Here is a 17337-nt window from a genome sequence, read left to right as displayed (position 1 = left end):
TGCATTTCTAAATCCTACCTCCTATATTTTTCATGAAATTGTAATGATAATGGTGTATGGATAATTGTTAGCGAGTTAAGCCCAAATTTCAAATTTTATATTTTATCTTCATCTGACTAGCGGTTTTCGAAATATCGCAATTTCAATTATTTGTTTTTTTAAAAAAAATACTGTACTGTAGCATTTCAAATACTGTAGCTATTTCAATTCTAGTAGTCCAATTTTGAAATCCAAGGTATTTTTGTAAACAGAAGATCTGTTTTAACATTTATTTTAAAATATAAATTAAAAGGACTTGTGGTCTAGCCTAGTGTGATATTTATTAAATTAGATAGACATTTTGTTCACACATACGTCACAGTAAGTTTAGGCCCCATTTAGTTCGAAAATTTAAAAAACGGTCCCTAAATCAATAGATGATTGCCTCGCTTGTGTTAAGTGTCAATCATTGATACAGACTTTTTAATTCTTAAATATTGACAAATATGTAAATATTTTAATCAAATGTTAATGACAAACCTTCGGACCACCGAAAGAGGATCAGATGATGAATTTGAAAATACATTAATATTAATATGCAGAAATAATGTAGTTATTCGTACCTTGCTACTGTAGTTTGAATGCATGTTTAATAATAATAGAATAGGATGATAGGATTGACCAAGAAAGTATAACGTACTAATATGTTGAATATTAAAAATATACCTAAAAAATTCCATAAGCTTTTTTCCTATTTATTAATTAGTATAGTTTAGCAATCAATCCACCACAACAACCAGTTCAGTATGCTTGTTGATCAATATGATGAGGAGTTGGACAGGTCTGGGCTCCAGATGATTAGAGCCTACAATTTCACCTGGTGGCAATTTAATGTTTTAATTAATATTAAACTTTATCTGAATATTATCTTTAAACCCGAGTTGAAACAATTTGTATACTATTTCAGGCCGCGTTATTTATAGAGAACTGTAACCCACGACAGCTTCAATGCCGATTTCTGACAATCCACATAATTAAAGTTCTTATAAATCGATGTATGCTGTACTGTACTTTTAATTTCAATTAATTAACGTCAATCGATGACAAACAACGCTATGCAGGGAAGCATAACCAATAGAAATGACATTGCGTGGCAATGTCGTTTTCGGAAGACAAGTCATTAAAAAATGAATTTCTTATGGACATAATTTTCACTGTAAAATTGTCTTAAAAGATATATCACTGTAAGATTTAAAAAAAAGGAAAAAAGATGGTAGCAAAGCACAAAGCTTTGATCATCGCGGTGCTGCTTATCAGAGAAAAATGAAACTAGACTCTTCTCTGCTGAAACACTGTGTTTTGCTTATCATCTTTTTTCCATTCGATTCAATCAAAACAATTTTTAATTATTAAAAAATCATACAAAAACCATGTCGATACAGTTATATTATTAAATTAATATCACAGGCCTCCAATTTTTAGGGAATTTTAGTGGCAAGGCAGTTGGCCTCCGGTTTTTCGTTAATTTAAGGGGAAACAAGGCCAACTTGAAAGGCACCAAGGCCATTATTAAAAAAAAACAATTACCAAAAAACAAAAAAGGCCAAGTCTAGGCCTAGTAGTAGCCTACTTAAAACAGTTTAGAATTATGAAAAAGTAAAATAAAGTTTATCGCTACAAACGGTATAATTTGATGCCTGAATATCTGCATTAGATTATAATATTCATGTCAAGTCAAGTATCATTTATTGTCATTTGTTTTAAGAAAAAAAAACCATATAAATTCTGTTTGCTTTGTTGGCAGAACACAATACGTACTCAACGGACATAACACGTACTCAAAACATTTAAAAAGTGTCTACATGATGTTTAAGGCTCTAATATCTTCTGGAAAGAAACTATTTGTAAATCGAAATTGCCAACCAATGCGCATCACCTGGAACATACTAGTGGCCGGATGATGATCATCTTTGATAGCCACTGTCTTTTTCAGAAGACGATCCACAAAAATGTTCTCCAAAGGCAATTGTGCAGATCAAATTATACGCGATGTTGTCTTGACTATTCTATTTAGGTCACGCTTTTCATTTTCGGTAGTGCTACCGAACCATACCGTTAAAGAATACGTTATAACACTCTCTATAACTGACCTATAGAAGGACGACATTATAGCAGAGTTTATACCAAATGACCTAAGTCTACATATTATTAGAATTTATACCATACCAAAATTATCTTCTGACGTTCACATGCATTGAACACAAAAAAATGTTGCTACATTTATTCTAAGAACAAATTTGCTTTCGAGAAAGGTCGCCATTTTTGTTGTCAAATTTGTAAAAACCATGAAAATTACTACATTTTTTAGAAAAAAACAGATATCAAATGTGTAGGTTCTTGGCTTGTGTTGTTTTTATCTTTTATTCATTTAAAATTTGTGATTAAAATACAAATAAACATGACAAATTGACAGCATGTACAAATTTTAGGCTGCTGCAGTCTCACCGACATGACGTGTTACCAGTCTCCACAGCTGAGGCATGTATGATTGGCTTCAAGCCTCTATCAACATGTGCAATCTGCCTGGATCATTTAATAACAATTGATTTAACTGTACTGTTTGTAAATCGCAGATGTATAATATATGTGACCCGATCAGGCAAGACCCAATTTTGTAGGAAATTTTTATTTATTTTTTTTTTATATATTAAGATTATTTAAATCATAATATATAAGCTTTGCAACAGTGTTTTTTTTTTTTCCGGAACATCATTTTATAGCCACTTTGGCAAGGCTAGGCCTAGCTCTGACCGCACCGCGATGCAACAAAAATAAATGTAGTCAGCAGAATTTTCCATCAATTACGTGATGTCATGTGCTGTATCGCCAAGATGATTGGTCAGTTCTTACGTTTTAGCGTTGCGATATTGCTAGAGTTGAACTGGATTCAACTCTTGCGATTGTCAACGATTGCGAATTGTAGCGTCAATTACCGTCGATTATTACACCTTTTCCTGTAAATCGCCGACATTTTGTATCATCGTCGTTAGTTAAAAAAGTATGATAGCGTCGAATAACGTCGACAGGAAAACAGGCTTAAACGACGTTCACGAAGCGATTCATAACGACGTTAAATGATTCGTAAAAGTCAAGCATGTTAGTGGGCGGAACTATTACAAGCTATGCATATTGTCCATTTTCCAAACGGTCTGACGATTTTAGAATTTTCACGCTAACGCTAAAACAAAAGAAAACGCGATTAACGCGCTTTGGCAGTTTGAAAACATTTGGACATGACGCCTTATTACAATAATATTGATTACAATTTGAAAAAAAAAACATTGTTTTGATGAAATATAAAGTGCGTCTTATACATTGACGATATAAAAAATACCGATATTTTACTCTCAGTTAGGCGGTGCGTCTTATACACAGGTGCGACTTATACACCGAAATATACGGTAACACAAATTTTAGCCATAAAATGACCAGAAATTCTTTTACTGACCTTTGACCCCAAAATGTTTTACATTGTCAGGTTAAATTATTCTTTAAAATGTAAATGGAAAAACTGTATCGTATCAAATTAACCTACGAAAATAAAAGATGCTAAAGAAAAATTGTGCTGCGTAAATAATCTAGGGTGCGCATCAGAAGTGACAATGTGGATAATTATGTACATGTAGAATAGGAGGGCAAGAAGTAGATGAGAGGGACATGCATGTTGAACTCTGTCAATCAGTCGACAGTTGAAAACATTTCAATGATAAAATATGAATTGGTAATTTATAAAAATATGATGTGAAGTATTGGAATAACAAAATTACACATGCTTACGGACTTGAAATGAACACAAAAAAGTGCACATGGTGGTGGTAGTTGAAATTAGATGATATGTGTAAAAGTATAAAATACCAAACTATATAGTTTGAGCGTTTTTCATGGTGTATTAATTGATAGTAGTTGTTTTAAATATGCTCAGATACAGTGATATAAATGCTATAGATAAAATAAAAAAGTGAACTTGAATCGCACAACCTATATCACACAAACGAACTCATATTGCTCACACATTGTTAATTAATTAAGTAATTGTTTTTCCATAATTTCAGTGTTCAGTGTTATTATACATGGTATGTTGTTTTCACCAAAATATCAAACAATTTTGATTTGTTTGTGTTTTTTATTTTGATTCTTTTACATTTTTTTTCAAAGGTTTTGATATTTTGCAATATTTTTGTGGAAACTTTGTTTTTATCTTATTTACTACTTTTGTAATTAAATTATGGTCTAGTTGTTGCTTTAAGCAATGATACTTTTTATCTAAACATTTCGCGGATTCAAACTCGACTGCATTTTTTACTATTGATATAGCCACGCATTTTATTCACTGATAGTGATTTATGAAAAGTTCTAGGGGTTAAAATGGCCCGGCATGATACTTGTGGATTTTACCACTGCGGTACATAACATAGGAGATTGTTAATTAATACGTTACGTATGAACTTACGAAACATGGCCGATGAGACTCTAAATGTTTTTCAGGCTAGTTACGGTTTTTTCTGTGGTTGATATGGAGTTCATCAGATCATGTGATCATGCAGTGCAAGATATTTGCGGCTGGACAGGTGACATTTATAAATCGCGGGCAGTATATGGAGTCCATCAGATCATGTATAGCGGCAACATCATCTTATTATGTTTCTATGCATAAAAGATCGACTGGGTGGGGTGTGGAAAGCAAATCAAAATGACTGGTTTGATAATTATTTGACGGACTTGAAATATTTTATTACTTCCTGATAAAGCTTCCTCTCATGTTGGATTAAAAAAGTCAAAATCACGTTCCTACCAGAAAATACAATGTCTGTTTTACAGCTACTCAACTCGTTTAAAAGTCGCTACAGAGCCAGGTTGTTACGGAGTGTTTTAGCGAAAGTTGATGATGCACAATCAGCAAGCAAGAAAACAAATTTATGTTCTGGATGCAGTATATTGGAGAGCAACATCATGGAGTGAGACATCAGAGACTACAATAATCAAAAGCTTCAACCATTGTGGATTTAGGTGTTTAAACAATGAGAGATTCGAGAATTGGTAAGAGAAATAGATTAATGTAGACATAGAAACGTACATTTTGATTCCGGTAGAAGAAATTGGCGATGAATGGAAACATGAACTAATCATGATCTATAATGGTGGCAAGGAAGCAGACAAGATTGTTGATAATGAACCAGAAGGCGCAGAGGAGGATAACACAAATGATGATAGCCGATCTCTTTCTCTTAGCGATATGTTATCTATGATAGGTAAAATTATGAATTATGACAAACGGTATTCGTTTAAAAGCACATAATTTTGAAATTATTGATCAACAACTTCAAGAATTAACGGAAAGTATGGAGAAAGACATTTTTTTAATAAATGTAAAAAATCTAAACAGATGCGATAATTGAATTAATAATCTTCAATGATGTTTTTTTTACTTTCTACACTGGGCGGAAAACCCATTCACAGTGGAGAGAGTTATTTATCAGAATTGATTTAGTTGAGCGAATACTGTACTTTGCCTAAAACGCTAGGAATCACAAGCAATGGATTATTGGTCAACTCACTCGTGTTGAGGCTTATGTCCTTGTGTTGCATTTCTAGTGGGAACCAATCTTGGGATACAAACTATTTCTTTCCTCTCACCTTATAGTTAGTAACGATCGATTTGCTGATCAATAGTGTGCAAGCTATATACGAATATGGGAGTGTCATTTTCGACAAATGATAGTTGCCATCTATTATGTGTTTTTATGTGTGAGAGTATAATTTCTTACCATGTAGGGTGTCACAGGCTCCTGTGGTTCCGTCTAATATTTTTGTTGCGTGATGTTTACTTCTGGCCTTGATAAAAACGTAAAACATAGTCGTGAAAAAGGATGCACAGAATAATATAATATATACGAATTTGTAAAGCGCCAATTCCAGCGACAAGTGATCAAAGGCGCTGTGGACTAATAGATGTTACATCTTTTCAACAACATTCTTCTCCCTTAAGGGTCACATCGTGTCATCGGCAGCCAACTACAGCGCCAGTACGTCTGTCCACGACAGTGTGTGTGTATGAACTCGTCTCGAAAGATGTACTAGGTTCTTTAAAGTGCAAATAAGCCAGATGTCATGGACCTACGGTTTATAGTCCTTATCTGAGAAGACTTGTTCTACCACCAGAACCATGGAGCAAGTGAGCCTCGAAACCTTGCCGATGTTATGGCTATGAATTACGGTTCTACTGTCTTAACCGCTCGGCCACACTCACTCACTCCGGCCACACTCACTCACAAATTGACAACATGATCGAATGTGTTATACATTTTTGTGCCTGTCCCTTGTTGTCCTTTCTGCGAGTGTACGTTTCTGCAAGTACATTATATGTTTGTAATCATATTTTTGGCGACGATTGCCTGCCATAAAAATATCTGGTCGAACAGGAAAGATTCAGACCCGTTAAGAGAAAACTTTGAAATTAAACAATAGGCCTAAATGGTCAAAATATACGGTCATTAGGACCTTATTAGAGAGTTAAAATACACAGTCATTGTAAATAATATATAGCTTTTATACATTTTTTTTTTAAAACAAGCATCTTTTCAAATTATTGATTGACATGCTTTTGTCTCTATACTAAAAGGATTCTGCCCGGTTTAATTCTAATTTCAAGGCTCTGTGCCCAGCGTCAAACATACATAATTTAGGTAGGGTTTTAATTAGCAAAAACACTGTGTGTGTGCATATTGTCCATGCTTCTAAAAAAGGAGATGGCAATTGGTGTTTATTAACGCTACGAACCACCCTACAATCAACGTGTAATTATCATAACATCGTAGTGTAATATTCCGCCGGCTACGATATGAACAATACATCATAGGGTGGCTACGTTCAGGATAATGACATTAGGCTTTGTCGCAACTCCTGTAAATCCTGTGTGAAGCTGTGATTAACAATAATTAACAATAAATGAATACTTACAGCCCTACTATTGTTATACTAGGCCTACTATTGTTATACTAGGCCTACTATTGTTATACTAGGCCTACTATTGTTATACTAGCCCTACTATTGTTATACTAGGCCTACTATTGTTATACTAGGCCTACTATTGTTATACTAGGCCTACTATTGTTATACTAGGCCTACTATTGTTATACTAGGCCTATTATTGTTATACTAGGCCTACTATTGTTATACTAGGCCTACTATTGTTATACTAGGCCTACTATTGTTATACTAGGCCTACTATTGTTATACTAGGCCTATTATTGTTATACTAGGCCTACTATTGTTATACTAGGCCTATTATTGTCCTTTTTTATATAAAAGATGTAAAAATCAGTATATTTATTAAATTAAACAGAAGCTATATCTTTCGCACCCCGATTTCTCCTTCTAATACCTCAAAAAACCCCTCTCCCTTTTTTGGCTGCCCACCCTAAAAAAGAATGTAGCCACACTCAGATTTATGTAGCTACATCCCTGGTCTCTCTGTATTCAAACTGACATTTTAACTGTGAACCATTTACAACTGAATATTTTAACTTTTAACTTGTATATTATTTATCCTATTGATTTGATTTGAGACAGAATATTTTCCAACTCCAGTCAACCTTATTGAATAAATAAATAAGACTATTCACTTGCTTTTGAAATAAAAGATACAATACATTGGTACCCATTTACAATATAATTCTATATGCATAACAGAATAGAAGCGTTGACTCTAAAAATTTGATAGTTTCCACAATATCATGACGAAACTGTCTTCTTCAATACAGTTCTCATATTGATTAGTTAGCAAGGGATCATCTGGAAAAACCTTTACTGGTAATATTTACATTTTACAAAATTGAAACGGGTCTTGGTCATAATTGTCTGTTTCTTGCATACATTTTGTTTTATTTTCATTTCATAAAAAATGCACATATTATCATGCTGCACAATTTTTTTTTATCACAATCAATATGAACAAAGAAAAGAATTAAATACATCTTACATAATGCATGTTTAATTAATAATATAGGAAAAAATATGAATATAAGTTATACATTTTTAAAATGTAATGTTTTCTAAAAATAATATAACCCATACTTTATTATGTGGATGTAATTACACATAACTTAAGATTTTGATCAATATTGCAAATAGGCTATCGCATGACTTGTTATTCCTCATCAACTTCCATTTTTATATGATAATTTAGTAAATCATGCCTTTCGTAATGCATTATCAAGAATATGTTTCATTTTTTTCAACCACTTTTTAACATCAGCAACCTAAATATAGACTGTAAGTGTGAATGACAAAACTATTACTGTCATTAGCAACATGCATACCATGATGTTCCCATAATGATATTACAGCAATGCCAGCTTATCATCTTGTAAACCATGTAAATCTAAGCTAACATAACATAAAATTGTGACAAATACGATATTGAAATTCATGTAATATTCAGTATTTAACTTTCCAAGCTTAACATCATATGAAATTGCATATTCTAATTATTAAGTGGCTCTACATTTGCTTTCTAATTCAACACTACATTAAGATCCTGATGATTTTATTGCTATAAAATATTGACATTTTAGAGTTAATTATTACATTAGTTACAATGATTGGTTTGAATAAATAATAAAATAATACACATTAACAAAAATAAAAGGTAAACTTGTATTATGATGACTAAAAAAAGATGTGAAGATGTTACTCATACGAACTGTACATATATAAAATGTGTGTAAAAAATGTGTGAATGATCAACATGCCTGATCTATAAACAATTTAAGATGCCTAACATAGGTTTGATTTTTTTACTGGAAAATATTTTCAAACAAATCAAACTGAACCAGAGATTTACAATATATAAATGATGATGAACCATCCAAGCCAGGATGCTATTGGATACCAGCTCAAACATTTTACAAAAGAAAATCCTATATTTCTAAACCATTCTAGATGTTTTAAGAGGTTAGGAGACTAATTGAGACCATGCTTAATCTTGGTCTTTAAATTAAAACCTTTGGAAGAAAATGATCAGTCCACTTGATCCATCAAAAATACAGTATCAATCGGCATACCAAATTCACATCAAAGCTATTATGTGGTGATGAGATGGGGACTTCTGGACATACTTTTGAAACATTTGGCTAAATTTTCAATACAAAAGTTGCCGATAATCCCAAAAGAATCCTGACAATCACAAGAGTTTTCCGTAATACAAAACGTTACAGATAACCAATACAAATTTTGTTCAATAAAATACTAAGCATTACAATGTTCCATTCATTTTCTATAAATAAATTTACGTAAGGGCTGAATTCGGTCAATCATGCGTTACTTGTAGAATGTTTACTCGATGGTATATAAAGTTGGTTCGTACTTTCGGTACTGATTTTAACCACCTGATGTAACCCTGTTTACTAATTAAATTGAGTTAAATAATTAGTTATTGATGATTAAAACAAATTTATGTTCAACAATTTGCCCCAAATACGGTTGTTTTCCGATCGTGGTATACGCTGTCTAATGGATGTTCATCTTGAAAAATACCCACACACAATAATACGAGGATGCTTTGCATTTACCTATCTCCTTCTACGATAATTGTTTTTAATACCTGAAAACCAGTTGAACAGCTCGAGTACAGAATCATGATGTTGAAGACATGCCGATTTTCTTTAAAGAAAAAAAATACAAATTTATTTATTTCCGATGAATGGAACATTCCAATCTCTCAGTCCTCCCAGTACTGTATAAATATTTGGTTTAACACAAGTAGGTAAATTTATTGGCCCTTAAAGGATACACTTAAAACCTTTAGATATAGAATTGCAATACCGTAAATACGTATTGACCATATTTGGATTGCAAATTTCTTACTGTTAGTGTGGGTACGGTTTATTATTATTATTATTATTTATTGACAAAAACCAGTTGCAAACATACAAAAACACGGAAACTAAGGGAGTAGGCAAGATAAATAAACAAAAATACAAATAAACTTTATTATTACTGTGTGGGTAGACCCTACTGTTAGATATACAAATAAACTATTACTATTAAATCGCAAATGTTCTACTGTATTTTATGTGGTATATTATATATAGGCCTACAAAACATGAACAAATATATAGGCCTACAAAACATGAACATATATATAGGCCTACAAAACATGAACAAATATATAGGCCTACAAAACATGAACATATATATAGGCCTACAAAACATGAACATATATATAGGCCTACAAAATATGAACATATATATAGGCCTACAAAACATGAACATATATATAGGCCTACAAAACATGAACAAATATTTTGTTACTGAGTGGATAAAGAATATATTTAAAAATTGTTCATCTTATTACCCGTCCACTTCCCCATCCCTCAACCCTAATGTTACATACAAAACACAAATTGGGTTTGTTTAAAATCAAAAATTTTGACTCATTGTTGTGATTCTCTTTCGGAAGTAATTCCCAGGGTGCTAATTTTAGTTGACTACATAAATCATCGTGTCTATTTATTCATTTCTGTAAACAAAAAAGGTATTAGAGTCCTCCGGTACATCCATTTGAAATCTTCATTTTTTTTACGCTGAAATTACTGTGTATTCCATCTGGGGGCGTGACCTAGATGGTTGTTTAAATTGTACTTGTTGATATTCCTTGTCTTAAAATCAAACAGAGCTCAACCAATAACCAATTGTTTGCCACTGATAATATCACACTTTAAATTTATCATTTAACAACAAATTAACAATTTAGATATATATTAAAATTACCTTTCATTGGTGCACTATATCATTATTATAATGAAAATTTATTATGCCTGCTACAGTGCTATAGACTGTCAATAATCCGAGAGAACTAATCAATAAGCAACTGGCAGGCGATGGCATTTACATCTAATCATGTTCAATCTGTTTCCATGCATGGTTCCTTCAAATATATAGTGACATTCTTTAATATTTCAACAGTTATAAGTTTAGTGTTATTTATAAATTTATAAACATAAAAACTGATATGTTATTGGCAAAAATTTACTAAAATTCTATCATACTTTTAATACACATTTCAAATGTATTTGTTCATTCTGTCATATTTATACTATGTTGATAAGGTTTAATATATGCATTATCATGCATATAACCTTATTGATTATGTCAGAATCTTTATTAGGTTGTATGCATTATCATTTATTTTATTATATATTTTCCTTATTGATTCTGTCAGAATCCTTATTTATTCTTTCGATAGCAATATTTTGTCCATCAGTTATCTTAGAGATCAATTTCATCTAGCTACGTCAATTTTTCAGAGTATATTCCTTATGGCCAGGAATCGATGTGGTTATCTTTTCATGGTGCGCAATAAAAAATTAGTGGTGTATGCCCGATTTAACGAAATCACGTTTTTAATCATATCTTCACAAGCATGTATTATAATTAAACCAAATTTGGTACTCATAAATTTCAGGTCATAAATCATCATATGACAATCTAAATACGTGCTTTTAGTGCATATAGCGCATGGGTACGCGTGCTTACAATTTTCAAAATTGATTTTCGATGAAATTAGAGTATGTTTCAGACAATTTAAAGCTTTTAAAATTTGCCATGAGTGCGCAGAATTTTGCACTCGCACTGTGCGTTAAACTAAACTGCACACTATTTTTGCCCGATTTCTGTTTTAAAACCTTTCTTTAGCAATTTCATCATATTTTATTCACTTTTCAACTTGAAACCATGTTATAATTGCAAATTTGTATGAAAAAGGTGTTTTTAAGACCAATTTCTTTGCAACTGCCGAATGATGCGTTTGGCAATCCTCGGCCATTTTCTCGCTAGCAAATAATGCATGCTGGACTTCATTGTTTTGAACATAAATCCTGAACGGGATGGAAGGTATAGTATTCCCAGCTCATTCATGTTTGTACCCCAATGCACACCACTCATATGCATCCATCCCTGCCTATAAGCTATGATTCCTAGCACAGCACTATCTCCCAAATGCAATTCCAAGCCTGCCTACATACCCAATTAGGTATAAATCAACAATTTTTAAATAAAAAACAATGCTCAGATTTACTGATGGCCTTGAGTAAAGTTATTTGCGAGTGCGAACAAGGTTTAGATATAATAGATAATTAAACAATGAATGACAAGATACACACAAGCTCAAAATTTGATTAAAATACTTTTTATTGTTTATAAAAAAATACATAAGAAAATATAATACATACAATCAAAGTACAATATTGTGATACAATTGTGACCTAGAAACAAACTTTCTGTCTTCACTAAAAACTTAGGGTATGTTCAGACTAAAGGCCCATTTACACTAGGCGATAACAATCGACAATAAATAGATAAATATGCATTTTTCATACCTGAAACAAAAGAAATTTTAAAAGTTTTCATCCTAGAACTATACGATAACCATCTATGCTGTCTTTGATGAAAATGATATTTTCATACGTCAAATCAAATGACGTCATGATTAGTAAGAGTAATCATATGGTGACAATACAACGATTTTGTTGTTTTTATTGATCATGAAGTCATTTGATTTAATTTAAAAAAAAATCCTTTTTATCAAAAGACAGCATAAATGATTATCCTATAGTTCTAGAACAAAATCTTTTCTAATTTCTTTTGTTTTATGCAAGAAAAATGCATATTTATCTATTTATCGTCGCTCGTTATCGTTCTAGTATAAATGGGCCCTAACAGCGTTCGGTAATCCGGGTGCTTAAAGTCAAGGTGTTCAGACACAACTATCAACATTCCAATGCCTTACGTTTAAAACACTCTGATCATGCATACATTCAGGACAAACGCATCATTCCAATGCCTTACGTTTAAAACACTCTGATTGTGCATACATTCAGGACAAACGCATCATTCCAATGCCTTACGTTTAAAACACTCTGATCATGCATACATTCAGGACAAACGCATCATTCCAATGCCTTACGTTTAAAACACTCTGATCATGCATACATTCAGGACAAACGCATCATTCCAATGCCTTACGTTTAAAACACTCTGATCATGCATACATTCAGGACAAACGCATCATTCCAATGCCTTACGTTTAAAACACTCTGATCATGCAAACATTCAGGACAAACGCATCATTCCAATGCCTTACGTTTAAAACACTCTGATCATGCATACATTCAGGACAAACGCATCATTCCAATGCCTTACGTTTAAAACACTCTGATCATGCATACATTCAGGACAAACGCATCATTCCAATGCCTTACGTTTAAAACACTCTGATCATGCATACATTCAGGACAAACGCATTACAGTTTACATTCTAAAGTTGTTTTTTTTAAATTTTTATTTATATAATGTTACCTTAAAAATATACTGATTTGTTCTTACTACTTTAAACTACTTGCACAATTGCATTTTACTTCAAAATAATTTCAAACATAATTATTACACGGCCAATTATATGATTAATGTATTTAATTTATGAAAATATAATATCGCTGATGCCAACTGTACAGTTCCTTAAAATGAAAACCTGATAGTTTGACGTTTAGCTATCTCGCTGTACAGGTATGCTGGTCGTGTCTTTTCATTGGTTAAGGTTAAATTCACTTTGCATCACTGTATTAGTATTATTAAATCTACCCTCTCCTGCAAGGGTTATTAACGCTACTGGCGCGGCGTAACAGCTCCCTAACGCTAATCCTCGGCCTAGTTCAGACACAAAAATATGTACGCCGTACGTCTGAACATACCCTTAGAATACAGTAAACCTATTCATTTTATGAGTTTCAGTTTCTTTACTAGGGTAGGAGGCGCTCAAGTCTGGGATGACCGAGACACAACTGGTACTTAATTTAAACTGAACCCTGGTTACTTACAAGAGGGTATCCCCCTACTTGGTTTGGGTTCAGTTTTTTCCCCTCATTTTCTACTGTATGTTCAGTGTTTAGAGAGGTTTCACAACATAAAGCGTTTTATAAATCCAGGATATTATAATATATACGTATTTGTTGTTAGACTTTTACAATGACGTGCCATATACACATATTCTTTTTTAGAACATGTATGCACTTAATTTATGATGATGCCCGTCCGAAACAATATTTGTAGGCTTTCAAAGTGTTTTGATTTAACATTTAAAATGTTGTTTTTTTCATTGCTATTTAAAAAAGCAAAATAAAATAAATGATAAAAACTGTTTTGTATTTTTTTTCCACTTTCTTTTCTGTAGCAGTCTTCTGAGCAAGAAATAATTCAGGTATAGATATTATGATATTAATATATACATGTAGCTATATAATAGTTTTTTGTGTCAGAAAAATACAAGTCAAAATCAAAGTTCGTTAAAATATTTAACCTTATAAAAGCATTGATTTTTACCTTTAGCAAAGTTTCTATAGAATATCTGAATTCTACAAGATTAGTTCACGAAAAATGTACTCATTTTTCTATAAATGGCATATTCAAAGGATGTATTGAAAAAAACATCAATTGATTCACTGCATGGAAAATCTGCATTAATTTATTGTTTTATCGAACTTTGATTGTTTTTTGTTCAGTATAGTAAAATGCATGTGGAATATCAGTGACAATTATTGTGACACTAATACATAACTATTCTAATCTAAAAATTGTTTTCGAAAACATATACAGTACTTGAAATTATTTTATTATAATTGTAATTAATAGTGAATGACTAAAAACAGCATAAGCACGTCACTGTACAATGCTAAACATTGTGGTTAGTATTATGTGTATTATAGTATAATATTCAGACCACCCTGAACCTTGTTTGGCTTCCACACTTTCCTGGAAAAATTCTGTGTATTACCTACTCAACTGTCCCATGATATATATTGTGCCAGTGTTCATAATTATTTTGAAACTTCAGCTTCACTGATGAGATCAAATTAGGTCTAAACAATACTGTCTTGAATTAATATACTGAAAGATGTGGGAGTTTCGAATTGATCTATTTTGAGTGTGTATACAATTGAGAACTAGTGCTGTTTGGCTGGCCCACGCCAACAGTGTTGATCCACCGTACCATATCATATCCAATCAAATTTGAACAATACCAAATGATACAGATGAGGAAATCTGTGAGGATGAGAAAAGGCAGTCCGAACCAAGATTCCAACTCTGAACATTCTGATATGCAAATGTTCTAAACCATTAGACCACTTTAATGATATTGTTAGAATTTAAATAAATAGCAACACCCTTGGCATTGTACGGTGCAAATGCACTAGTTCTCAATTGTATGCACACACAACAAAGATCACATTGATATGCTCTCAATATATTAACTCAAGAAGAGGAGGGGTTCCCAAAGAGATACTTTTACATTTGTTTATGTAATATTTATATAATAATTATATATATAATATATACAATATATGATATATTTTATATAATATATTTTATATAAATATTAAACTAATCATATGGGCATTGTATTTTTACTTTGAATAAAATATTTCTTTTTTTTCTTGATGTTTTTCTTATCTTTATGTACTATTGTAAAAAATTGCAATTTGTGTTTTTTAAACATGTAATGTATTTATGTTGATTCAAATTTATATACAGTTTTTATGGGTTATAATAGAAATATTAATACTGTAGTTGACTGTTAAGCTTTCAAATGTTGAAAATCATACTTGAAATGACACTGATGCTACTCAGTATGTTTTTTGGATGCAAATTGTTTTTGTACCTACTATCACACTGTTAATTTAATTTACTAGAGGGTGAGCTCGCTTTGCTCGCTCCCCCTCCAGGAAGTGTAGACGATGGTTCTCGGAATGATAATGACTCTGGTAAAAAGGTTTTAGAAGGACGTTCTCCTTGTACGTTTTCTGTCGGTTACCATTATTGAAAATGCTTGACATTCGTAAAACTAAACCTACTTTGTTTCACAGTGTCTTAGATGATTAATAACATTTTAAAGTATAGTGTTTATTGTTTGGTAGAGCCCTTATAAGGCAGAGGTGGAGGAAGCGGAGTTCATTTGAGGGAGGTGCTTATTCGAGGGATATGTTTAATTTTGTTGTTTTAATAATATGGTAACATTTATAATCAAATGAAATCCTCTAATAGATATGAAAAAAATAGTATAATTGTATATAAATATTTGTATGTAAATATAATACAATATTGTTTGTATTATAAATGTGGATTGGGTGTTTATTAGATAGTTGGGTTGGGGGGAGATTATTATTCAAAGTGATGTTTTATTAGAGAGGCGTTTATTCAAATAAATACCATCCTAATAATTAATATATTATTTAATTTAAACATCTTTTGAAACTAACTTCCGCGACAGTGGGCCGTTTCAGCCCAAGAAAGAAGACATTTTAGACGGCTTGCAACATGGGCAGACATCCCGGTCATAACGGGATACACCAGATAGCTTACAGTTATTCCTGCCAGCTTACTCAATCAAACTCGGCTATCAGGATTTCACTCGATTTTAAACAAACTATCTTATCATTAAATCTCCCTATATAATTTTATAATACTATTCCCCACATTAAATTCCGATGCTTTATGGCGTATATTAAAAAAAAAAAAAAAAATGGTTATAGCCACTAACGGCTAACTTAGTTGAAACCAGGTTGTTGCAAGGTGAACTCATCGTGAACCTGGAAATTACTTTGACAGCGTAGAATTGAAATTGAGTTGAAAATCTACCGTTGAGATCATAATTAAAAAAAAAAAACTCTTTATAACATCTTCCTAAGACAGAAATATGGAACAATATCGTAATAGTGAAAACTAATGTTATAAAATTTACGTTTCGCGGTACATCTGAGATAGATCAGGTAGGTATCCAAGGCAGAGATTTGTACCGAAGTTTTTCCATTGTGCTCGTCTGTGTCAGAATTAACCATAATTTATATATAGATAATGTCTGCCACAAATATATTCATAATCTATATATAAATTATGCTTAATTCTGACATAGGCGAGCACAATGGGAAAACTTTTGTAAAGATCTCCACCTTAGATATACCTACCTTATCTAGGCTTGAAATTAACTGTAGCAGGAGGCTTTTAGAATAGAGAATGGTAGTCGAGTTGATAAGTTGTTGCTGGCAGATTTGAAGGTTTGTTCTGCAGGTGTACCACCATTGAGACCCGTTCAAGGGCTAGGTGCGGGTAAAAAATTTCTATTGATCAAACATTCCATTAATTATCGATCTATAGTTTCTCCTATGTTTCATAATTGTTTGGATTTTATTTGTGTTACACAAGCTTGTTGAAAATAAGCACTTTCTTATCAGTGGAGAGGGGGGGGGT

At 32.2% G+C, this 17337-nt stretch overlaps 1 protein-coding gene across 8 annotated transcripts in view; it reads left to right on the top strand.

The window, feature by feature from the left end:
- Window positions 1-17337, top strand: part of LOC140063593 (regulating synaptic membrane exocytosis protein 2-like) — a 185689-nt gene that overhangs the window by 23397 nt on the left and 144955 nt on the right. For 6 of the 8 annotated variants that reach the window (XM_072109995.1, XM_072109992.1, XM_072109988.1 and 3 more), the window contains one exon: window positions 14267-14293. The exons of 1 other annotated variant lie outside the window; for it this stretch is intronic. In XM_072109995.1, coding sequence (XP_071966096.1) covers window positions 14267-14293 — 27 coding nt within the window. The remainder of the gene's footprint in view (window positions 1-14266; window positions 14294-17337) is intronic. One more of the 8 variants, XM_072109990.1, reaches the window with a different exon arrangement.

The sequence above is a fragment of the Antedon mediterranea genome, chromosome 1 (assembly GCF_964355755.1).
Source record: "Antedon mediterranea chromosome 1, ecAntMedi1.1, whole genome shotgun sequence".
In the NCBI taxonomy this organism is placed as follows: Eukaryota; Metazoa; Echinodermata; class Crinoidea; order Comatulida; family Antedonidae; genus Antedon; species Antedon mediterranea.
The sequence above is the reverse complement of the archived record's forward strand: the minus strand, read 5'-3'. Positions and strand labels throughout refer to the sequence as shown.